This window comes from Phoenix dactylifera, chromosome 1, assembly GCF_051530095.1.
Source record: "Phoenix dactylifera cultivar Ajwa chromosome 1, Ajwa_hap1_PhDact_Kaust_v1.1, whole genome shotgun sequence".
NCBI classification, from domain to species: Eukaryota; Viridiplantae; Streptophyta; class Magnoliopsida; order Arecales; family Arecaceae; genus Phoenix; species Phoenix dactylifera.
The window spans coordinates 18,834,630-18,860,953 of NC_143190.1; the positions used below are offsets into that span (position 1 = coordinate 18,834,630).

A 26,324-nucleotide genomic window follows, 5' to 3' on the forward strand; every position below is an offset into this window, starting at 1 on the left:
ATCCCTTGTAAGCATGCAATTGCTACAATATATGCATCAAAACAGTAGTCATAGGTGTATGTTAGTTATTATTATATGCAATTGCTAGGAGCTTGTCATCAGAATTTGGTGGGTTATGGGCCTATTTGAGGAATATAGAAAATGTAAGTTTGACATTGCAGCAATTCAAAATATGGGAGGTATTCACAACTCAATGCAAAATTCTGGAGGTATTTATTTTTAACCCTAAAAACTTTTAACCTCTTTTCTTACTATACAGTCATTAAGGAAATCAATGATCCTAGCCGAGCTATTTCATATACGATTTAGAAAGTAACCAAATTTTTTAAGTAAAAAAATGCTCAAGAAACAAATTGGGCAACAGCCCAATAGTTTGCACCTCTTCATTTGGGTGAGGCATCATGTTTAAAGCTTGAGAGGTGGTTCCCCCCGGTATGTCATCTGGCTGTTTCTCCCATTACTTTTCTCAACTCTTGGTCCCCTTTCCTATTATCAAAAAGAAATTGAACAGAAGAAGCAAAACAAAAGAAAAGCTATCAAGTAGGTCATGGCTAGCTGTTGAATCATAGGTTTCCAATCAATATAATTTATTTTTCCTCATAACCATTGCATTGGCCAAGTTAAATCCAGTATATGTAGAAGGCCGACCAGATAATCCAAATTTTCTGTGTTTAGTGAGGTCATCAATTCAACCCAACCGTAGATAGATACTAGATTGCAAAAGCCTTTCCTATGAATGGCTCTCAAATGATCTTTTCCCATAATATGAAATCACTCAACAACAACATGCCAAATGATGAAAGCTAAATCTGGGACCTTGTTTGGGGTCTACATTTCAATTATATAATACAGAAGGTACAAAAACGTTCCTTTCAACGTTAGGTGCAATTGGATTGATACAAGCCTGCCCATGAACTTAAAAAAAAAAGCAGCATAAAAAAATCTAGGAAAACTAAGATTACAAGGCACAATAAGATTAGTTCCCACCTGCAGCATTAAAATTCACAAGGGACTTCTTCTTTTTTACACAGTAGCAGATTTCTTCCATGCTAATCCACAATTCACAATGATAAGGAGAAATCCTTCATTGCTGGAGCCGGTCTAGGCGACGTCCTGCGCCTCCTATACTCTTCGTTGTTCGACGATGGCTCGATCACATCGGCAGCAAACCTCACCTTCTTCTTTCGCTGGTTTCTCACACTTCCTATCAAATTTCACAGCATTAGTAGATGCAATACATGCTTGTTGCATTGAACTAAAGATGAGATATTATTGTAGGGGGGGAAATGAATAGGAATTTTGCAGGAAGGAAAGTACACTCTACATGAGAAGTCCACCTTTTGTGGGATTGAAGTTTCCACATCCACCACCACCAAAAAGTACAGTTATTGAAAAGGATAATGTAAGAAAAAAAAAAGGAAAGGTTGTGATGACACCAAATAGCAATTCTCCAATTGGGCTTTTCTATGAGCAGAAGGAATTGCTAAAAGTGGGATTCAAGAATCCATAAAGGATCATGAAACTATTTGGTGATCCAAGTATGAAACCAATAACCAACCAAAAGGGAAAAAGAAAGAAAACAAGATGATCCAATACCTAGTTCTAATTCAACCTTCTTCTTGAATTCCGACACGAGGCGCTTCTGGACCTGAAGGGATACGAGAACCACGCTGCTCGAAATCGCAAAGACTGCCACTAATCCCATGCAACCGGAGCTTTCCATCTCACTCTCTCTTCCTCTCCTGATCTCTTCTTATTCCCTGGTCATCTTCCAAGACAATTCATGAAGAGGCCAGGAAGGGAAGACTGTTGGAAGAAAACATGGCTGAGGGAGAAGGATATGGACTTGAGAGAGGAAAGATGAAGAGAAAGAGAAAGGCTGTTCTCAGAAGTAACAAAGGGATCCGTTTCAATTAAATGGACTTGACTGGGGGATAACTCGTAACTACCCCTCGGGCGGTTGACAAAGTTGACATGGAGTGGCCCCTCGTTTTATTGATATATTTTGTGGCAATGACCAAGGTGGCCTCTCGTTCTCTCAGAATCCTTTTTGCCTTTGCAGACCGTTGACCTGGTCCAATAATAACAGCTGGAACATCCAATTAAATAGTAGGTGACGGTTGTAACCCTCTTAATTGCTATGTGACGCACTGCAAAGCCTCTGGTGCTAATTAAAATTTTAATGAGTGTGTGTTATTTGGATCTATTTTATAGGAATTGGGCTTGCTAGGGTTGAGTCTCAATTGATTTGATGGGATCATGGATCTGACTAGGCCAGAGGTCTTTTTGTGTTAGGTTAAACAAAGGGTTGTGCTCAACCAAATCAAGTAGAGTTGAATTGGGTGAACATGGATTAACTTGAGTCGATGACTTGATTATTCACAAAATTTCATATGTTGAAAGTCAGTAGCAAAGGAGTTTCGTCGTTACATTTTTAGTGCGGTCTCTTAACAAGAAAATAAACTATCACACCCCGAACTCGTCATCTGGGTTGACCATGTAATACGACCGCATAATCCCTAAAGCGAAACTTTAGAGATCATGTAAAGCCTAAGATGAACAATATCCGCATAATAACAATAATAATCAAATCAATCCAATAAACCACTAACATTAAATAATCAATTAATTCAATTACAAAGTTTCAAATGTCCATCGGTATCAGCAAAATAAAAAGGATAACTAGCTAACTAGCTATTAGCTATATAAACTCTTCGTCCCTCCCATTCCAATTACACCTTCGGTGACTCTAAAAAAAATGCAAGGATATGAGCTTTTCGAACCTAGTAAGAATTCGAAATACTACACCATAAGTAATAATCAAATGAACAATACCAGATAAAATGAATACCATATAAATACTCGAAAAACTCATACAAATAACAAGCATATAAGCCCTCAATATCACCTTACCAAAGAAGTGTATATATATATATATATATATATATATATATATATATATATATATATATATTAACCAAATGTTCAATAATAGTTTCTTATGTCATATCATTCGTTTCGTATTAAAGCAATATTTTTTCCACTTTGGACTAACAAAGATCATGGCCCAATCCAAGACTGACAAAATCCTATGCGTAAGCCCCTGGACGCTATCCCACGCATAAGCTTGTGGAAACTATCTCACGCGTAAGCCCGTGAACGCTATCTCACGCGTAAGCCCATAGAGACTATCCTATGACAAGGTTAGTCCAAACCTTATCTTATTTGTCTGATTTATATGTTACTCTTGTTAAATAAATTTCTACTTACATAGTGCATTTCTCTTAAATTTAGGATATCATTGTTCACATAATCATGCTGCTAATAACTGATACATATAATATCCGTACAAGTATATTTGTACTAGAAATTATATAAATCATACCATCACATGCCAAACTAAATTTATCAATATAAATCTTACGATGTCAATCCAACATTACGAATCAATAACATATATATATTTATAATGGTAACCAAGTTTAGGGATCTTTACCTCTACCGAAGACTGACTAAATATAGTAATCACAGACCCACTTCACGATCTACGAGTTGGGGTGTAGAGTACCTTGATCAGAACCTTCTCCCGCAGAAGACTCTTCTCTTACAAAATCAAACTCAAATATCATAAGAAAAACATACATGGACTAGTAATTTAGACTGCCTACCGGCGTCTACCAGGGGTCCATCACTAGTTCTCTTGAGTCACTTACCTCGGGTCAACTAGAGAGAGACAAGGAGACCATAAGAAAGAAAAACTAGAGAGAGGAGAAAGAGAAGAGAGGGAAGAAGAAAGAAACCTCTCTCTCTTCTCTCTTCATGAACGGAGAAGTTCATCTTCCTCTTTCCCCTTCTCCCTTGCAGGTCAAAGGGTGGCAGCCATAGTGGCCCAGGCCCCCTCCACCCGATGGCGGCCACAAGTGGCCGCAACCTTGGTGTTGCCGGCAACAGTAGCTGGCCGACATAAGAAAGAAGAGAGGAGGAAGAAAATCAATCCACACCAGTCTCGGTCAAGATCACTACCAATCACCGAGGTCAACAACTGTACAATCTTAGGGGTCCCAACCAAGTCGAAGCTTGGCCTAATCCGGCGGCTGATGGCGGCGAGATCATGGAAGAAGAAGACCGAAACAGGGTACCACTATTTTGGATGGTTTTCTGTTGATTTGCCATCCCAATTTAAGACAAAACATTGCTAATATATCAAGAAAGGAGAGAAGAAGATGAAGAGCACTTACCTTGGTCTAGCGAGGTGGTCTGGCAACCGCACTTGGCGGAAATCGGTGGAGAAAACTTAGAAGAAAGCATGAAATCAACGGCATTGTCTTGGGTGATATGTGATGATTTTAACAGAGGAGAAGGAGAAGATTTAAATAGGAGGGTTTCAGAACTTATCCGACCGGTAATTAGATCGCCTCAGGCTCTTAGAGTCCGGCACGATCGGAGAGTTGGGAAGTTCCCTCCACCTCTTCTGCGATCAGTCGACCGTGATCAATAGGGCAGATGGACCTGGCCTCTGCTGGTCGGCCAATTAGCCTAGAGAACTGGGCCACTACATAAACACCCAAATGTTATTAAAATGTTCTAAACAAAGTGTGGCATATGATAGAGCACTTAATCATTAATTTAATCCTATGAGTGAAGAAGACAATATTGCATCACTTTTATTGGGCTACAATCAACTCTTGTAATTTGCTGAGCCATCTGAAAAGAGTGCAACAGCAACAAAATTTTTATAAAGCAGCTCCCGAATCACAATGGTGTGTCTTGAAGCCGGTGACTGAATTACTTGAAGACAGGTCCGTTTGGAACTCGTTGCTAATATATATTATTAAATGTTTACTCTTTGAAAATCACTGTTTACTTATTTTCAGTCGCCCACGCCCACCTTGGAATCTATTACTTACCCAATTTACTTTTGTATGTTCTCTGTTCTACAAGGTCCAGGTAATTCGATCGAGAACTATTGCCATGCCATGCGGGTTCCTTCCAGAGTCACCCATTTGTTCGAACAGATATCGTACGAATGAAGGGTAGCTTTCATGTTAGCTTTTTAAGCGCAGGACGCCGGGCACCCAAAAAAGTTGTCTAGGGCAAGTTGCATGCCTGCAAGCGTGAGGCTTCATCAAGTGGAGGAGAAAGAGACAATGGACAATAAATATCGTGTGAAGCCGATTTGAGGACCATTTTGATGGTATCCCACCATATGCCATGGATATCATGGCATGTTCTGAGATCGACAATGATGCGTTTGGTCCCCAGCCAAAATTAAAATTAAAATTAAATGAGAATCAAAATAGCTATATTCTTCGATATATCTGTTTCAGCTGATCTCCTAGGCGCTCCATGATATCGCTATGGATATGGGCGTCACAAAAATGAACTTCCTGGTGGTTATTCTTTCAACATGGTCCCAAATTCTTTAATTATATGTTGACCTAAAATGAAGGCATGCGTAACATGCGTTTGATTTGTCAGTGTGTAATCATGTTCGACTAAATTGACAGTCAATGATTGATTGATTTAATGATAATAAAGTACCGGTGAGTTCTTTCATTACTTGTTTTTTCCCCCAAGGACTTAAACAATACTGGGTGACCGAGATCCTAAATTATCTATGACAATGAATAGCAACAATCAAGACCTATTTGGCATGGTTCACATTTTTCTAGTTTTCAAATTTTTTCAATGAGATGGAAAACAATGCAAAACAGATGGTTAGTAACCCAATTTTCTATTTCCATGTTTTGAAAACTGAAAATCAGTTACTAGTGTAGAAACTATGGAAACCAAAGAAAATATGGATTCAGCTTTTTTTTAAACAGCAAGCGGCTACCACCATGCCCACCACTTGTTGCTTGCTACCAGCACTACCATCGGTTACCGTCTCCACTCACCGCCAACCATCAATGGCTGTCATCGTCGTTGCCAACCATTATTGTCTGTTACCAACTATCAGTACAATCTATCGGCCATTACCACCGATCATCACTAACCACCACTTGCTGCTACCACCTACCAGTAACTGCATAGATTAACAATCGCTGATGACACCTCCCACTAGCCGTCACCATGGCCACTACTCACTGCTACCATCCACCACTAGTTGCACTGGCCAACCATCGCTGGTAACACCTATTGTTGGCCATCACCATCGCCCAGCTGTCGTCGCCACTAGTTGTCATCAGCCATCATCACCATCATCTCTATCATCATCACCACCATCGCCAAATAAGTTTCGAGTTTTTGGTTTTGAAAAAAAAATGGCTTCAATTTTTACAAAACTGAAACCGAAAAGTAACAATCATACAACATGCTATTTGAACCAAATCAACAACCCAAGATTAATTTATCTTAGTTGATAACCCAACTATTCGATTATTTCTATTTTAATTGAAGTAGAAACGATAAATTGGAAAAGATTTGTTTGCTGGTTTGCTTCTCCTTGTTCCGCAGGACACTTTTACAAATTGGTTCCTTTCACTACCAACTAGTAATTACGAGTCGTGCCATTCCTGCTAACCGCAGCGCAACTCCCAAGCAATTCCCAAATTTGACGTGTCACCTTTCAATTCACCTATATCCTAGTGGATGATTATTTGAGTTTGGCCTTCCTCGCGTCATGCATAGATAAGATGGGGCCCGAACGGGTTCGGACGTGCCTGGGCCCATCGGGCTGGGTTGACTTTGGTCAGGCTTTATGCTAGGTCCAAAAAAGTTAAGGCCGAGTTTGGGCTTAAATATAGAGCTCATTTGTTTTTTGGATCAGGCTCGGATATGTCATTGACCTACCCGAGCTCAAGCTCGAACAAGACCCAAATTCAAGCCCAAATCAATTTGTTTTTGTATATTGTTATTTAAAGAGAATAATGAGGAAGCGAAGGATAAATTAAAATAGGTTTAGATAATAATAATGTATCATGTATTATTTACCTGTACTATAAAAGAGAGCCCAATTTTTAGCTAGCTTATTTATTTAGAAACCAATATTATGAAATATTAAACTTCAATCAAATTCGGGCGAGATCTATTTTTGGCCCAAATGGGTAATTTAGATCGGCCTAATTAGGTTCAGGTTGGGTCTAGTCCTAGGCTCAAGTAGAGCTCGGACCTAGATTATCTACAAATTTTTGGGTCTAAGCATAGCTCAAAGCCTAAAAATAATTCGGACCAGGTTCGGATATGGCTATGGCCCGACCCACTTTCAGCTCTATAGATAGATCGTTTGCACGTACTTGATACTTCACATACGATGATACTGGGTGTCAAAGAATAAATCCTTATGTGGTAGCAAAAAAAAAAAAAAGAAAAAGGAATAAACCCTTATGAGAGAACAGAGAGTGATCTTTTTAGTGGTACAATTGTATTTAATTGATAATGGAGAATGATAGAAATCAAATCTTTAATTGGAAGGAAGGTCAATAAAATATCCTTTAAAAGAACGTACGGGATCAATGTTTCACGACCTTTCCTTGGCTAAGATTACATGCTTTGAACTCATTGTTATACTCTTAAATTTTTCATCCTTGTTGCAGGAATTCGCGTTTGGGAATCGGTTTACAATTGAAACTGAAACATTTTCTCATAGCCCAAGAGTCTATTGGGTTCAGAGGTAGCAAAGGGAAATGAAAGAGAGGAGAAGACATTCCTTATGATCTCTTCCATTTATAATCCCCTTCTTTTTATTAGGTAAATAGTTGAAGTGGTTTGTGGAAGTTATGATAATTACATAAGGTAGTTGTCACTATTTAATAGCTCCCACTTGAATCCATATAAACCCGGCATGAGCACATGGGTACCCAATCTTGGTTCCTAACAGAAGATATATTGAATAATTTGTTTAGTTCTCTATAGTTTTTTGTGTGGTTCCAAATTTATCTTTTAATAATTTATATTGGAGTTTCGCTTTGTTATATTTTGGAGGAAGTCCCTTCTAGGCCAAGCTCTCTTAGGTCCTTGCATGTTAGCCATTATGGTTATTTTTGGAACCTAAATTTTCTTAACAGGAACTTTACCATTTAAGATATTTGCTCTATTACTGTAGATAAAGTATTTGTGCTCAATATTGTCATATTTAAAATAGGTTATCTTTTTTGTATGATTGATCGAAGATTTGATAAATATTTTCTTTAAAGACTTTTACTTTTGCAACGGATTATAATCAACTTTAGCTTTGTCAAAAACAATATGTTGGCTATCTAACATCATATTTAACTATTCATAACTTAGGTATATTTGTCTGCAATTAGTTTCGGCTTGTTAACTTCTGTGCCCAGATTCTATTTTTTTTGAAGTAAAGATTATTATGCTTTTCATATATTCTATTTTCAGTTAAGAGTGTTTGGTTTTTCAGTTTCCTATTCTTTTGACTAAGCTTTTTAAACTTGTCTATTAAATCATAAAAATCATGCTAAAATTCATCAAAAGTAAAATCATTCAAAAGTTCAGAATTTAACTCATGCCCATAAACTATGAGGCATAGATTGGCTATTTCTTGGATTTGCTCTTCTGAGCTCGATTCGTCATTGTCACTCCAAACAGCGACCACTGCCTTCTTTCTTTGCTTTTTTAGAGCCTTCTTCAGTAATGGGAAGTCCATTCTAAAGTGACTAGATTTCTTATACTCAAAGCATATTAGCGACTCTACTCCTCCTTAGCCAAAGGCCTTCTTCTTAATTCTTGCCTTTTTCTTATAAACCTTCTGAATCTTCTTGTAATGAGGGTCATTTCTTCATCACCCTTTGTATCGTCAGATTCTCTGCTCGTATCTTCTTGTTGAACCATTGACTTGAGAGCAATAGTCCTTCTTTTTTTTGATTCACCCTCTTCTAGGTTTTGTTTTATAGTCAGCTCATGAATCATTAGTAAACCCAGCAATTCTTTTAGAGAAAGGGCGTTGAAGTCTTTTGCTTCTTGGATTGTTGACTTTGGTCTCTTATGTTCTTGGCAATGACCTAAGAATCTTTTTCACTAAATAATTGTTAGTATAAGATTTACCAAGACTTTTAACACCATTAATAATATTCATAAAATGGGTAAACATATTAGATATGGAATCACGGGACTCCATTTAAATAGCTCATAATTATGTACAAGCAAGTTGATTTTAGACTCCTTAACCTGGTTAGTCCCTTCATAAGTTACTTTCAGTCTATCCTACATTTTTTTATAAAGTAGCAAGTAGATATTCGATTAAATTCATTTGCATCTAATGAACAGTATAAAACATTTATGGCCTTAGCATTTGATGGGGGGCGAAATGGATCGTCCAGCCCATAACAAAAGGGCCGCCTAATTTCGGCCCAACAGACACCAACGCCGACCGGAAGTGTCCTCGGTCCGGCCCAGAATCAGCCCGACCTCAGACACCGCCGAAAGCTCCTTCAACCTTGGATATTCGACGACGCGCTCCCGGCCAAGCTCGGGGCACCCTCCTTATTTGCCGATGCGCCCAGGCCAAGCTTGAGGCGCCTTATTTGCCGACGTGCCCTGGCCAAGCTCGGGGCGCCTTCCTTATTCACTGATGCGCACGACCAAGCGCAGGCGCCCTCTCCAGTAATGCACTCCGACCCTCAAGCTTGGGGCGCTCCATCGAGCATACCTCGGAATCCGGGATGCTAGGCTGGCCTCAGCACCCGTCTAGCCAACCTCGCCGAACGCCTGATGCGATCTCTCGACGAGCTCGGCCTCGCCAACCACCACACCCATGTGAGTGCCTTCGCCCTCCTACGTGACCGTACATTGCAACGCCACCACGATGTGCTACTCCGGCCATATCCTGCCACGGCTGTCAAATGCCTTACAGTTTCCAAGAACGGACTCTATCGCATGCCACAATCAGACTCTGGCTGTGCGCCACTCCCACTTATGATGGAAACAAGCCATACCTCCGCCACCTAAGCGCTCCTATTGGGACTATAAAGAACCCCAACAGATAATGCCTAAGAAACTTTTGGCTGGATCTACAAAACTCCATACTAACTTGATCGTCGGAGGGCCCTCACCAAAAACCCCGGTGAGGCTTTGTGCAGGTACACCGTCGATCCCAAGAGGTGGCTCTCCTCGTCTTCCTCTGCACACCGACAGCTCCCCCGACTCCTCCGGCATGGTCACCCTCGGGCCAGATTTGAACCACAACAGCATTCAATTGTGCTATTTACTTATCAAATTCATCCCATTCTTCTTTGGGTTTGGAAAAAGACACACTATCAGAGGTCCATTTACTATGACATTCCACATATTGTAATCAAGTGCTTGAATAAAAATGCGCATGTATGAGCAAAACATCATCCACATATAAGACAAGAAAGATAAATTTACTCCCACTGACCTTAAGGTATATGCAGTGATTCACTTTATTTTTCACAAATTCAAGAGAACTCATGGTGTCATCAAACTTAAGATACCATTGTCTTGATGCCTACTCAAGACCATAAATGGATTTCGTAAGTCTGCATACTATATCCTTCTTGCCACTTTCAACCAAACCTTCTGGTTAATTCATGTAGAGTTCTTCATGAACATCATTTAGAAAAGCTATCTTAACATCCATCTGATAAAACTCTAGGTCAAAATGGGCTACTAGTGCCATAATTACTATGAAAGAATCCTTATAAGATATCAGAGAAAAAATCTCATTGTAATTGCCATCCTTTTGAGTGAATCCTATTGCAACCAGTCTGGCCTTGTAGCATTCAATATTACCATTAGAGCCTTCTTGGTTTACACCTTATAGGTTTAAACCCCTCTGGTAATTCCACAAGATTCTATACTTTATTGCTAGCCATGGACTGCATCTCATCACGCATAACTTCAAGCCACTATTTTTGACTGAAAACTTGCAATAGCCTAATCATATAAGACTGTATCAACCACATGACCAATATAGTCATTCTTACCTAAATGATCACATAATCATTAAGAATGGCAAGTCTCCATTCTCTATGTGATCTTCTTATTGATATTTCATTAACTGGCTTTGGAAGTGCTATTATCGGTTCAGTTGTCTGTTGCTATTCTCCTACTGTTCCTTCAACAAAATGAAATATGACCTTTTATAGACAACACGAACAGGAACAAAAACTTATCTTTCCTCTAATGTCACATCTCCAATATGAGAACATCTGTGATCATCCATATTAGACTTTAGAAGACTAGAGTGGATAGACTCAACAATCTCCATGCCTCCGTCAGGGCAGAAGAATCTGCATCCTTTAGAATTATTTGGATAGCTAATGGAATAACAACAAATGGTTCTAAGTCCAAACTTATTTTCTAATAGATTACAAATTATGACTTTTGTAGAGAAGCCCCAAATATGAAAGTGATTAATATTGGACTTTCTTCCAATCCACAACTCAAAAGGCGTCTTGGAAACTGTCTTACTAGGATATACATAGCGGTCTTTAAGACCTTACCCCAAAAATATCATGATAGCACTGACTCATCATGCTTCTAACAATATCCCTAAGAGCTTGATTACGCCTCTCAACCACACCTTTTGCTTAGGGGTTCCAGGCATAGTGTATTGAGCATCTATCCCACACTCCAACAAATACTTAGCAAAGGGTCCCATTTATTGGCCAAATTTATCATGTCACCACCACAATCAGAACTCACCACCTTAATTATCTTTCCACACTACTTTTCAACCTTAGTTTTTTTAAAATTTTAAACTTATCTAGTGCTTTGAATTTTTTACTTGAGAAGGTTGTCCCACATCCATAGCGAGAAAAAATTATCAATAAAAGTAATGAAATACCTACTACCATAAATAGCAAGATCTAGGGGTCTTCTTATATTTGTATGAATGAGTTCTAAAAGTTCATTACTACATGTGGACTCCTTTCTTTCAGATTTGGTAAATTTGTCCATAAGATAGTCAACATAAATATAAAAATTACCAAAGTCAAGCGAAGGCAAAATTTCATCATCAATTAACCTTTGAATCCTCTCTTTTTAAAAAAATGTGACCCAATCGCTTATGCCACAATATAAAGAATTTATCCTTAGCCAACCGCATTTTAGAAACAATACCATTTGCATGCATAGTTTTTTTTTTTTTTCATGACCCTCTTTTATAGAAGAAGCACTTGAGAGCTTTTATAATAGCAGCTTGTGGGCCTCCGGGATTCTAATTTTTACTCCAAAATTGTGAGTCTAACCATTCCTTTTGAAACCATTACCTTTTTTTTATTATGTTGGGGACCCTTATGGCATTATTATACACCACATTATCACTCTCACCCTTTTTCCTAAGATATTTTTCCTTTCTGTTGAACACAAACAGAAATGAATTCATTCACATTCCATTTATAGTTCTGCATATTATATGTAGTTTTAAGCTGACTAAATTGCACAAGGAGAGAATTAAAAGGTTGATGCACAAGAAAAATATTAGGAATAGGGATGCCAAGACTATTGAGCTTGGATGCAATACTTTCTAATTTCATGATGCAAGACCTAACATCATCAGTACCATCATACCTTATATTGATTAATTTATCTATTAGCTTTCTAGCCTCAGACTTATCATATTCTACATACCTCTTACTTATGGCATCAAAGAATTGCCTAGCATTATCATTGTTAGGTATAGCATCTAGAATGGAATCCAATATGGACCTCTCCATGATAATTAGGCTAAACTCTCTCTCACTTTTCATAGACAGCCTTTTGTTCTACGGTACTTCCACTAGTAACCTTAGATGGAGGGTCATCCCCGAGCACGATATCCAAATCCATCAAACCCGGAGCTAGCTCAATATCACTTTTTCATATTTTATAGTTTGTTCCAGTTAGAGTTTCAATGGGAGCATTAGTGTTATTCACAACAAAGGTGCTAACTATTAGACAACCTTTATGCAGTTAATTAATGGATAGATATGGGTAACCCGTATGCTTGAAAATATTTATAAGCACTACTACAATGAGAGCCCTTGGAGCAATGCCACAAACTTTCTTTGAAAAGAGAGCGACCCATATAAGGTACCCTCTCCAATGTATAGTAGAATCAACTAATAAGGTATCATCAAATTTTGGAGCTTCATCTACTTTGATAGAATGAATCCCTAGACCATGCACACTCACTAGTCAAAAAAAAAATTCCTCTTCAGAATTATAGCATGCAGAAAACTCCCTTTGGAGAGATGATTGTGTGCAATAATTCCACAACACTTCCCAATTCCTTTTAAAATATCAAACAGAAGGATCCGGCAAATTTCAATGAATGGGCCACTTTGGTGGTCACCATCCATTGAAATTCACAACCCTCCAAAGAAAAATAGGGATCAACAAGCCATGCCCATAAATCCATTTATTAACCTTAACGCGCCAATACAATGCAATTTATAAAAATTAACATGATTTTCAATCTCTTGAAACACTAAATAGAGGGATCCTACAAATCTCAATGAATAGGTCACTTTGGTGGTCAATGTTAGATGTATGCCCTAGAAGCCAATTTGGCTGACACATTGTTGATTCTAGGGACATAATTTTGTACTTGACTATTTATTATTGAATAAATAAAAGGTATCTTTTCATTCATATTGTTTATGTGTCTATGAATCGTCCAAGAAATTAATAAAATGATGATACATATTCTCAAGAGTTGAGAATTTGAGCCATGTATCATTGGTGATTAATTTCTAAATGCTCCTGATCAAAGGATCATCACGAGGACGGTGATCGATCCGATCAGTGCACAGATCACTCTCCTTCTGGATGGACGAGACTTGAGTCCACAGTGTAGGGACACTGAAGTGATAGTGCAGGTGCTTGTTAGAGAACAAGGGTACTGAGCGTGACCAATACAAGAAGTCACTTGGATGTCTATCCACTCGTCAGTGACTTGCTTGATGTTGCAGTAGTGTGACTGGTCCTTTGACCTGCGGTGCTTCGGCTGCTCACAGTGGGGTTATTGTAGTTTGACTGCACACATACATGGTCCCTAGCCATATGGGTCCATGCAGTGTAGATTGGCTGCAGTAAGTTCACTGTAGGAGTAGGGTATGCACCTATATGGAATCTATCGACCTTGATAGATAAGGAGAGATCCTATGTGATTTATAAGACTGAGTTCGTAAGACCTCGGCCGGGGCAGTATACACAGTGGAGTAAGAGTTTCTCACTATCGAATTCGAGACGAATAAATCTTGACATATGACAGACGATGGGGTTTGACGAGTTGTCCATGACCTCCGTCCTGTAGGGATCCACGATAGTAGGACTATATCACATGTTAACTGCACCTAGAGGTTCATCATTCCATTCTGCTGGGTAGCCACTACATGCTGCTAGGTGTCACTGGTGGATGGTGGGACTCATAGGGATTATCTTGATGATCGATAAACCCTAATGAGTTGAGTTGGAATCGTTCCAACCCATTGAAAGGAGTTTTCAATGATATAGTGATAGAGATCACAATATATCTCACTACCAGTCAGAATAGAACCTATGGGGTCACACACACTAGAAGTATTGACCGATCCGATGGTTGAAATCGTGATTAGGAATCACAAGAAATAAATTTGATTGATAAGAAGTTGAAGAAGAAACAAAGGAAATTAATTAATTAGACTTAAACACAAATCCTACTTCGGGAGGGATTCCTAGAGTCCTAATTGGATTAGGGCTGGGAATCCTAGTTGGAGTAGGACTGGAATTCCTACTTGGAATAGGATTCCTACAATCCTAATGAGATTAGGAATTTTGAATTAAAATTGGATTCCTACTTGGAGTAGGATTCCTAGAAATCCTAATTGGATTAGGACTTCGGATTCAAATAGAGTCCTAATTGGATTAGGACTAAAATTAAATACATCCTAATTAGATTAGGATTCCTTAAGTCTAAATTAATGATTAATCTAATGAATCAACATGACTCCTAATTGGATTAGGATTGAAGAGTTCAATTGAGTCATGGTTCATTCAAATCCTAATTGGATTAGGACTAGCATAGATTGAACCCAATTTGGCTAATCCTAATTGGATTGGGATTAAACCATAAGAGAGGCACCCAATCCTCTTTGGAAGAGGATTAGGGCATCACAAGAAGGAGGGTTCACGCCCCTCCTCCTCTCCTTGAGTGCGGCATGAAGAGAAGGGCCGGCGCCCCCCTTCCCTCTTAGGCAATATGTCTAGGGCTCCTAGATTGTAGGAGCCCTAGATGGCTTTATAAGGAGGCATGAGGCCGGCGCCCTAGCCAAGAGCTCTCTTCCTCCTCTTGCTGCCGCCACCAGCCCCCTCCTCTCTTGGTTCAGCCGCAAGCAAAGGGAGAGCAAAGTCCAAGCGTTGGCGTCATCCTCTTCCTCCAATCCTTCTTCCAACGCAGGGAAAAGAAAGAAGGCTGCAGAAGCTGTGTTCTTCTTCCTTGAGTCCCTTCTTCTTCTTCCTCCTCTCAAGCACTTTCAAGAGTTGAAAGAAAGAGAGGAGATCAGCCATCAAAGGAAGTCTCTGCAAGGGAGCTAGCACCCCGGGGAGACGAGAAAGCTTTGATCGGTCCTCTGCTTCGTGTGGATACCCGTAGAGGCCGGACGTTTGAACGGCTTCAAGCGAACCCTCTTCCTAAAACCACGAATTCAGATTCGCGGTGATCATCTACCCGCGCAAGGTGAAGATTTGATCTTCCTATTAGTTTTAAAAGGATTTAATTCTTACCTAATTACGAAAGGTCTCGAAACAACGTTCATGAGATGAACGTCGAACTCGTGCATGCCGATTCCGCTGCCATCTGAAAAATTTTTGAAATATCAGCGGCATGGGCGGGTTCCCAACAGTGGTATCAGAGCCTAGGCTTCGTAGATTAAGGTAAGAATTAAATATTTAAAGGCTTATTAGATCTGAAAATTGATTGATCATGCATGCTGAAAAATTCTGCATGCAGATTTTTCAGGGGTGCTGAATTTTTACATGCTGATTTTTATGTGATAAAAAGATGATTCTAATTGCATTGTTAATGGGATTACAAAGTTTAGAATCATGATTAGCATGATCAGCGACCTATGTCATGATATAATCAGTTAAGTTTCAGATCTGAAAATTATAATTGTAGCATACGGTGATGATCATAGGATTCAACCCCTTTTGGTATCAAATGTAATGACCTGCGATGTGATCTGCGATGTCATGTAATTTTTCAGATGCTTGCATGCATCTTATTTGATGTTTTGAGAGGCCTGCGTGCCCCCTAAAAGGAGATGTAAATTATTTTTATTTTTATTTTACATCTGGTTGTATTTCTGTGATGTAATGTACATCAACGATCAAGTCGAAGACGATGCATGAGATGAACAGGGGTCTAAGCGGTTGATGGCGATGGGATCAAGAGTTGATCAAGGATCGAATCAAGGAAGCTTGGATCCAATTCAAGAGTTGAAGACCACTTGATCGATTGATGTGCATATGCTTGTAATACGACCTAATTAGAATCCATGATCATCACCTAGTTAAAGTTTAGCTTTAATTTGATGCCGCGATTATAACTGCCTGCAATGCGCCGTTTGCATGTGATGTGAATGAGAGTCGGGTAGATAGGTCTACATGTGATGTAGCAAACCCAATTGAGACCTAAATTAAAACCTCCTCAATCAAGTCGAGAGTGAACCGACATGAGCAAGTCATATTAGATTAATTGATCTAATTGGTGTCTAGGAAAGCATGAAAGGTGGTTACTTAATTAGGACCTTACTCTCTGAGTAAGGGGAGCCTCCCACCTGCTTACCTGGCCAATTGTTCGATTACCTCTTATGAAAGGCTCAAGTTGCAAACACTAAGACCTGATTAACCAATATTAAGTCAATAGGTCTTCCACTGTAGTAGAGCTGCTAAGGCCTTTCTGATGTTGACTTGTCTCGGCTGGATACAGTGGTCAAGTTGCATTGGGGGGCTGGACCTCTCTATAGACATGAGATGTTGTAGGGTAAAGGTGGGGTTGGGCACCAATAACTGTTTGGTGAGGACCCAATGACGACTTTATTCCTACGGTTATACGGTGGGTCTGACTTAACTAAGAAATGGGACCAATAACTGTTAGGTGAGGTCTTCATGGCTTAGAGACCAAGTTGCACTGCAACATGCTTGAGAAGCATTGTACAAGAGTTGTACACTCATCCATCTATGTGTCACCAATAACTGTTAGGTGAGGTGGCATGTGAATTGGTGGGACCGCAGTACCCACTAGAAACCCTAGTCGTGTGGGATTTCCGTTTTCCTACCAGGGGAGTGTGAGGAATTCGAGAAAATAGTGGGAGTCATATTTGTTCTAAAAGACCTTAGGACAGATTAGGATCAAGTACAAGAGTCTAACTAGAATCTTTACTCTCTGCAGATACAATGTCGGCTTCAAACCCTTTGACCCGTATTCTTGAGACCAACCGACTGACCGGAACCAATTACAAGGACTGGCTTAGAAATCTCAAAATAGTTTTGGACTGTGAGAAGATAGGCTATATACTCGATTCAGATATCCCCACATTACCAGCACGTCCCACTGATGTTCAGCGTGAGATGCATAAAAAGTGGTTGGACGATGATATTAGAGTAAAATGCTATATGATGGCATCTATGTCTAATGAACTCCAATGCCAGCATGAAAATATAAAGACTGCTAGGGACATACTGGCACACCTACAAGAGTTGTATGGTGAGCAGAGTCGCACAGCTCGTTTTGAAGTGTCCAAGAGGCTTTTCAAAGCGAAGATGCGCGAAGGGCAGTCTGTCCATGATCACGGTCTGACCATGATCAAGGACCTAGAGGAGCTTGAGAAGCTCGGTATGGACATGCACAAGGAATTGCAAGTGGATTTGATCCTACAGTCACTTCCTGATTCATTTGGTCAGTTTATAGTAAACTACCACATGAATAAGATTGAATGCACTAAGACTGAACTAATCAACATGTTGGTAACTGCTGAGGGAGCCTTGAAAGGTTCAAGGGGCAATGTCCTCGCTGCTGAGTTGACTTCTGGTTCCAAGAGAAAGTCTACTTGGAAGAAAAAGAAGCCTGCAAAGAAGCAGAAGAAAGACAAGAAGCCAAAGAAGGAAGTTCAAAAGAAAAAGGCTAACGACAAAGGAAAATGTTTCCACTGCAATGTCGAAGGCCACTGGAAGAGAAACTGTCCTTCATACCTCGAGAGCCTAAAGAACAAGAAAGGTGACACACCTTCAGAAGGTATAGACTTGCTCATTATTGAAACTAATCTAACGGTTTCTTCTACTTCTAGTTGGGTTATAGATTCTGGTTCTAGTGCTCATTTGTGCACTACCATGCAGGGTTTAAAGGAAAGTAGAAGGCTGGCGGAAGGTGCGGTAACCCTTCGGGTTGGCAACGGGGCAAAAGTTGCTGCTGTGGCTGTGGGCACCTACCATCTGCGACTACCGTCTGGATTTAGTTTAATACTTAGAGACTGTTATTATGTACCTGTTGCTAGCAGAAATTTGATTTCTGTTTCATGTCTAGCACAGGAAGGTCATATTTTTACATTTGACAAAGACTGCTGTTCTATTTATTTAAGAAATAAAATAGTCGCACGTGGTTTTATGATTGACAGTCTCTACCATTTACATATGGATGTATCTGTGAATGTTACCGAGCAAGATGTGAGTGCCAAAGGATCCAAAAGATCCAGAGATGAGATAAACCAAAGATATTTGTGGCGCCTCAGACTTGGCCATATTGGAGAAGATAGAATGAACAAAATGGATAAAGATGGGCTCTTAGGCTCATTGACTTCCGAGACATATCCAGTTTGCGAGTCCTGTCTTCAAGGAAAGATGGCTAGACTACCCTTTGTAGGACATGGGGAGAGGACCACTGAAATACTTACCCTAGTACATACAGATGTATGTGGCCCATTCGATGTGCTAGCCAGGGGACGTTATTCTTACTTCATTACCTTTACCGATGATTATTCACGGTATGGGTATGTGTATCTTATGAGACACAAGTCTGAATCCTTTGAAAAGTTCAAAGAGTTCAAGAATGAAGTAGAAAAACAAACTGGAAAACCTCTTAAGGCTCTTCGATCAGATCGGGGAGGAGAATACCTTAGTGGGGAATTCCGGGACTATCTCAAAGAAAACGGCATAGTCTCACAATGGACACCTCCGGGTACACCTCAACTCAACGGGGTGTCAGAGAGGAGAAATCGGACCCTATTGGATATGGTCAGGTCCATGATGAGCTTCACTGATTTACCTATGTTCCTTTGGGGAGATGCCTTACTCACAGCGATTTATTTATTGAATAGAGTTCCCTCTAAATCCGTTCCTACCACACCGTATGAGATATGGCATGGTAAGAAACCAAGTCTGGGTCATCTCAAGATTTGGGGATGTCCGGCCCACGTCAAGCGACTACAGGCGGACAAGTTAGAGGCTAGGACCATAAGTGCTCGTTTTATAGGATATCCTAAAGAGTCATTAGGATACAATTTTTACGTCTCAGAGGATCACAATGTGTTTGTGAGCCGTCATGCCATCTTCTTGGAAAATCAGTTTATCCTTGATAGAGGCAGTGGGAGGAAAATTGAGCTTGAAGAGAAAGTCTCTGAAAAGCAACGAGTCATGGATCCTATAGAACCCATTCATAAGGAACCAGTACACGATGTCCCTCAACCACCTCGTAGATCTAGTAGAGTCTCCCATCCTCCCGATAGATACTTAGGTATACTTGAAGAGGATACTGAGGAAATGTTCCTAGTGGGAGATAGGGATCACATACAGGATCCCAAAACCTACAACGAGGCGATATCTGATATCGATTCCGAGAAATGGCTGGAAGCAATGAAGTCAGAGTTAGACTCCATGCGTTCCAACCAAGTCTGGACCTTAGTAGACCCACCAGAAGGTATTGTACCTATTGGATGCAAATGGATCTACAAAAGGAAGATAGGTTCGGATGGAGAGGTAGAGACCTATAAGGCAAGGCTTGTGGCGAAAGGGTATAGTCAGCGCGAAGGCATTGACTATCAGGAGACCTTTTCACCTGTAGCCATGCTAAAATCCATCCGAACATTGCTTGCCATTGCAGCATTTCATGATTATGAAATCTGGCAGATGGATGTGAAAACTGCTTTCCTGAATGGATATCTTGATGAAGATATCTATATGGAACAGCCTTTGGGTTTCACTTCCAGTGATAGAGATCACAAGGTCTGCAAGCTGCAAAGGTCCATCTATGGACTAAAGCAAGCCTCTCGGAGTTGGAACACTCGTTTCGATGATACAATCAAAACGTTTGATTTCATCAAAAACGAGGAGGAACCATGTGTTTATAAAAAGGTTAGTGGGAGTGCTGTCGCTTTTCTCGTACTGTACGTAGATGACATTCTCCTGATTGGGAATGATATTCCCATGCTAACCTCGGTCAAGGTCTGGTTGTCAAAAGAATTCTCCATGAAAGACCTTGGGGAAGCATCCTATATCTTGGGAATAAAGGTCTATAGAGATAGATCTAAAAGGATGCTTGGCCTGTCACAGAAAATGTACATAGAGGAGGTGCTGAAGAGGTTCAGCATGAAAAACTCCAAGAGGGGTCTCTTACCCCTAAGGCATGGAATTCATCTCTCCAAGAAGATGTGCCCCAACACACCTGAGGAGATTCAACGCATGAGCAAGATTCCTTATGCATCGGCAATAGGAAGCCTCATGTATGCCATGCTATGTACACGACCTGATATAGCTCTTGCTGTGAGTGTCACAAGCAGATATCAGTCGAATCCAGGTGAAGAACACTGGACAGCTGTGAAGAATATTCTTAAGTACTTGAGAAGAACTAAAGATTTATTCTTGGTTTTTGGAGGATCATCAGAGTTAAAGGTAGAAGGGTACACAGATTCAGACTTCATGACTGATGTCGATGACAGGAAGTCAACATCTGGATACGTGTTCTTGTGCAATGGTGGTACGGTGAATTGGAAGAGTTCTAAACAACCGATCATTGCTGATTCGACTATGGAAGCCGAATACATCGCCGCCTCTGAAGCTGCTAAGGAAGGCTTCTGGTTCAAGAAATTCATTGCAGAGCTGGATGTGATGACATCAGATGCCATAACACTCTACTGCGATAACAATGGCGCCATAGCCCTTGCTAAGGAGCCAAGGTCTCATCAGAAGTCTAAGCATATAGAGCGGCGCTTTCACCTCATACGCGACTATGTGGAGAAGAAATATGTAGAGGTGCAGAGAGTAGACTCCGCGGATAACGTGGCAGACCCTTTCACTAAGCAGCTGAGTCAGCAAAAGACTGAAGCCCACCTTGAGAAGATGGGCCTAAGATATATGACCAATTGGCTTTAGTGCAAGTGGGAGATTGTTAGATGTATGCCCTAGAAGCCAATTTGGCTGACACATTGTTGATTCTAGGGACATAATTTTGTACTTGACTATTTATTATTGAATAAATAAAAGGCATCTTTTCATTCATATTGTTTATGTGTCTATGAATCGTCCAAGAAATTAATAAGATGATGATACATATTCTCAAGAGTTGAGAATTTGAGCCATGTATCATTGGTGATTAATTTCTAAATGCTCCTGATCAAAGGATCATCACGAGGACGGTGATCGATCCGATCAGTGCACAGATCACTCTCCTTCTGGATAGACGAGACTTGAGTCCACAGTGTAGGGACACTGAAGTGATAGTGCAGGTGCTTGTTAGAGAACAAGGGTACTGAGCGTGACCAATACAAGAAGTCACTTGGATGTCTATCCACTCGTCAGTGACTTGCTTGATGTTGCAGTAGTGTGACTGGTCCTTTGACCTGCGGTGCTTCGGCTGCTCACAGTGGGGTTATTGTAGTTTGACTGCACACATACATGGTCCCTAGCCATATGGGTCCATGCAGTGTAGATTGGCTGCAGTAAGTTCACTGTAGGAGTAGGGTATGCACCTATATGGAATCTATCGACCTTGATAGATAAGGAGAGATCCTATGTGATTTATAAGACTGAGTTCGTAAGACCTCGGCCGGGGCAGTATACACAGTGGAGAAAGAGTTTCTCACTATCGAACTCGAGACGAATAAATCTTGACATATGACAGACGATGGGGTTTGACGAGTTGTCCATGACCTCCGTCCTGTAGGGATCCACGATAGTAGGACTATATCACATGTTAACTGCACCTAGAGGTTCATCATTCCATTCTGCTGGGTAGCCACTACATGCTGCTAGGTGTCACTGGTGGATGGTGGGACTCATAGGGATTATCTTGATGATCGATAAACCCTAATGAGTTGAGTTGGAATCGTTCCAACCCATTGAAAGGAGTTTTCAATGATATAGTGATAGAGATCACAATATATCTCACTACCAGTCAGAATAGAACCTATGGGGTCACACACACTAGAAGTATTGACCGATCCGATGGTTGAAATCGTGATTAGGAATCACAAGAAATCAATTTGATTGATAAGAAGTTGAAGAAGAAACAAAGGAAATTAATTAATTAGACTTAAACACAAATCCTACTTCGGGAGGGATTCCTAGAGTCCTAATTGGATTAGGGCTGGGAATCCTAGTTGGAGTAGGACTGGAATTCCTACTTGGAATAGGATTCCTACAATCCTAATGAGATTAGGAATTTTGAATTAAAATTGGATTCCTACTTGGAGTAGGATTCCTAGAAATCCTAATTGGATTAGGACTTCGGATTCAAATAGAGTCCTAATTGGATTAGGACTAAAATTAAATACATCCTAATTAGATTAGGATTCCTTAAGTCTAAATTAATGATTAATCTAATGAATCAACATGACTCCTAATTGGATTAGGATTGAAGAGTTCAATTGAGTCATGGTTCATTCAAATCCTAATTGGATTAGGACTAGCATAGATTGAACCCAATTTGGCTAATCCTAATTGGATTGGGATTAAACCATAAGAGAGGCACCCAATCCTCTTTGGAAGAGGATTAGGGCATCACAAGAAGGAGGGTTCACGCCCCTCCTCCTCTCCTTGAGTGCGGCATGAAGAGAAGGGCCGGCGCCCCCCTTCCCTCTTAGGCAATATGTCTAGGGCTCCTAGATTGTAGGAGCCCTAGATGGCTTTATAAGGAGGCATGAGGCTGGCGCCCTAGCCAAGAGCTCTCTTCCTCCTCTTGCTGCCGCCACCAGCCCCCTCCTCTCTTGGTTCAGCCGCAAGCAAAGGGAGAGCAAAGTCCAAGCGTTGGCGTCATCCTCTTCCTCCAATCCTTCTTCCAACGCAGGGAAAAGAAAGAAGGCTGCAGAAGCTGTGTTCTTCTTCCTTGAGTCCCTTCTTCTTCTTCCTCCTCTCAAGCACTTTCAAGAGTTGAAAGAAAGAGAGGAGATCAGCCATCAAAGGAAGTCTCTGCAAGGGAGCTAGCACCCCGGGGAGACGAGAAAGCTTTGATCGGTCCTCTGCTTCGTGTGGATACCCGTAGAGGCCGGACGTTTGAACGGCTTCAAGCGAACCCTCTTCCTAAAACCACGAATTCAGATTCGCGGTGATCATCTACCCGCGCAAGGTGAAGATTTGATCTTCCTATTAGTTTTAAAAGGATTTAATTCTTACCTAATTACGAAAGGTCTCGAAACAACGTTCATGAGATGAACGTCGAACTCGTGCATGCCGATTCCGCTGCCATCTGAAAAATTTTTGAAATATCAGCGGCATGGGCGGGTTTCCAACAGTCAACATCTACTAAAACCTACAACCCTCCAAATTAGGGATCTACACAAAATATATCATTATTCAGTCCAATTATAAGACTAAATAAAATTTGCAACAACAATATTTAAGAATCTTTATGCAATAAAAATATATTGCGGGAACCACAGCATAATTATGAAAGTATCATTTCGTAATAAAACTTTAGTAGAAGGACAAAATAAATATTCAGGGACCTTTTTGTTATAAAATTTCACCTAGGACTTAAAGTAAAATTTCATAAGGACCTCCGTAAAATAATATACTTTTAAGGGGCTCAATTAAAAATTTTTCTTTTATTGACCAACCGAATTTGGGTTTTCTGTCAAAACCCAAAACCTGAAACCTATTAATCCCTTTTTGCTCCCTACAATCGAGCGGAGAAGGGGCCAAAATCGGTGACCCCTTTAGCCTAAACCTGGTCCGGCGGCCGCCGGAAAACTTCCATTGGTGGACCACCGCCTTCTTCCCATCCACCTGCCGCCGATTTTCTGGCGATTGATCTGAAAAACTACCGGTAAAATGGGATCCAATGGTTCCAAACAGGGACCGGGAAGCACGACTGTCCGGCGCAGCAGCTCGGAGGGATTCTCTATCGGTCCGTCCAGGTGGTTGTCGAGGGCCGATTCCGCCACCCCGATGAGAAGAGGAGGAGGAGGAGGTGAAGATCACCCTGAAAGAAGACTCTGCTATGGTGATTGACTGAATTCGGGATGTTGTGCAATAGGCTGATGCTCATTCTCTCCTTATCCATATATAGCGGATGGTGCGAGATTGACTCCTTTCTGGCTACTCATATATACCGAGAGGCGAACAAAGCAGCTGATTAAGTTGCCTCTTTTGTTGCCCAGACGCACCATAAAAATTTGGTGCGTTTGCAAAACTGCTCTCCCAAGTGCAGGAGAATCGCACAAGTAGTATAACTCGGAAGTCCGAGGTCGATTCCTCAGGGAGCGATCTATGTATTATTAGCATAATTTCATATGTAATTTTAGATGATTTTCAGAAAATAAAAGCAGAGAATAATAGATAGATAAACAAAGTTCAATGAAATAGAGATGGTTAGGGATCTGGAATCCCCCTTGATGATATCACATCCAAGAAATAAACTCTATGGTTTCTGATTAAAGATTAATAGTAGGATAGATCTAATCATGATATATGTTTCATGAACATATGAACTCAACTTCTAAGCATTCATTATGCTTGTTACGACTACGATGAATTAAATACTAAAGCAATCCATGTATTAACAGACATAAGCTATTAAAGAACTATCTACAAAATAACTATGCATGGATCAAGAACATATCAGTAAATATAAATTATTTAAAACAAAAGTTCAGAGTTTACTTCAAAGAAGCAATACATCAAAGGTTCCTCCATCATCCTTCACATAAGAAATCAGCCTCTCCTTACAAACATCAGCCTCACCCACTTTTTTCTTTTCGGAAATAGAGCATCCCCTATTTTTTTCTTTTTTTTTTTGTTTTTCGTTCTGTGGCCGGCCAGCCTCTCAGCCCAAGATAGGGCCTGATATATATCTCCAGGACCCCTTTGAGGATGATAGTGGTATTTTGATGATTAATACAGTAATCAAGAGTATGTTATAAGTTAATTCGATACATCATTTATAAGCCTGTCACTCTCAGTACATTAGTATAATAAGATAAAGATGCATTTCATTGTTTATATGGATGAATCTAACCTTAAGTTGCAGCAAAGTGTGGATTGAGTCGACCCCAAGATTGATTGAGTCGACCCCGGCACATCAAGAAACCATCTGGCACACTTCTGCAAAAATGGCACGGATGAACAGTAGTTGGGTCGACCCAAGTAAAGAATGAGTCGACCCAATCCTCAAGCCTCAAGAAAACAGTTCTCTGGAAACCCTGAGAGGGTCGACCCAAATGAAACTTGAGTCGACCCAAACTTGAGTCGACCCCAAGTTAACATGAGTCGACCCAAAGGCAATGACATTCAAAAATAGGTTCTCTGAAAACCCTGAGAGGGTCGACCCAAGTGAAAGTCGAGTCGACCCAACTGAACCTTGAGTCGACCCAAAAAGATGTTGAGTCGACCCAAGTGAAGGAAGGCTGAAATGCAAGATTCTGTGGTTCTGAGAGGGTCGACCCTAGTAAATGTTGAGTCGACCCAAGTGAAAGTTGGGTCGACCCCAGTAAAAGTTGAGTCGACCCAAGCACGGGCAGAAGCATAACGGCTAGTTCTGCAAAAGTACTTTTTGACCTTCCAACAGTGAGTAACGGCTAGTTTTTGAATTCTAACCATTGGGGCTTGTCCAATGGATGAAGGAAACTATTTAAAGTGACACTATTCATCAGAGAAAACATACTTTTGCAAAATATCAAAGCTTACACAAGAAAGACAAGTGCCCTAATCTTCTTCATCCAAGTGCTTCATTCAAGAGTCAAAAAGGAAGTGGTTGAGCAGACTCCAAGAGATATCAAAAGCTCCATCCACCCTTGAAGAGTGAAGCATTCTTGACAAAGAAGAGAGAAGTCTCATCAAGCGATAACTATTCTCTAAACTCTTGTAGCTTATAAATGTTACATTTGCTCAACTAGGAGCTTCAAGTTTCTTCTTTCTTTTATTAATCACCTTGTAAAGGTTTGTTGGTGAGCCCGTAAAAC

General features: G+C 40.4%; 1 protein-coding gene across 1 annotated transcript; it reads right to left on the bottom strand.

Moving 5' to 3' along the window:
* Positions 1-1,060: 1,060 nt before the first annotated feature.
* Positions 1,061-1,947, bottom strand: LOC120106132 (uncharacterized). Its single transcript, XM_039119030.3, has 2 exons — positions 1,597-1,947; positions 1,061-1,204 (listed from the first exon to the last, which is right to left on the bottom strand). Exons 1-2 carry the CDS (start codon positions 1,721-1,723, stop codon positions 1,062-1,064), a joined length of 270 nt encoding a protein of 89 aa, XP_038974958.3. The 5' UTR covers positions 1,724-1,947; the 3' UTR covers position 1,061.
* Positions 1,948-26,324: the final 24,377 nt, after the last annotated feature.

Bases quoted from the DNA above. Each gene is read 5' to 3' on its own strand.
- LOC120106132 (XM_039119030.3), bottom strand. From the start codon at position 1,723: ATGGAAAGCTCCGGTTGCATGGGATTAGTGGCAGTCTTTGCGATTTCG. The intron at 1,205-1,596 runs GTATTGGATCAT...GAAATTTGATAG, and splicing joins GAAGGTTGAATTAGAACTAG to GAAGTGTGAGAAACCAGCGA.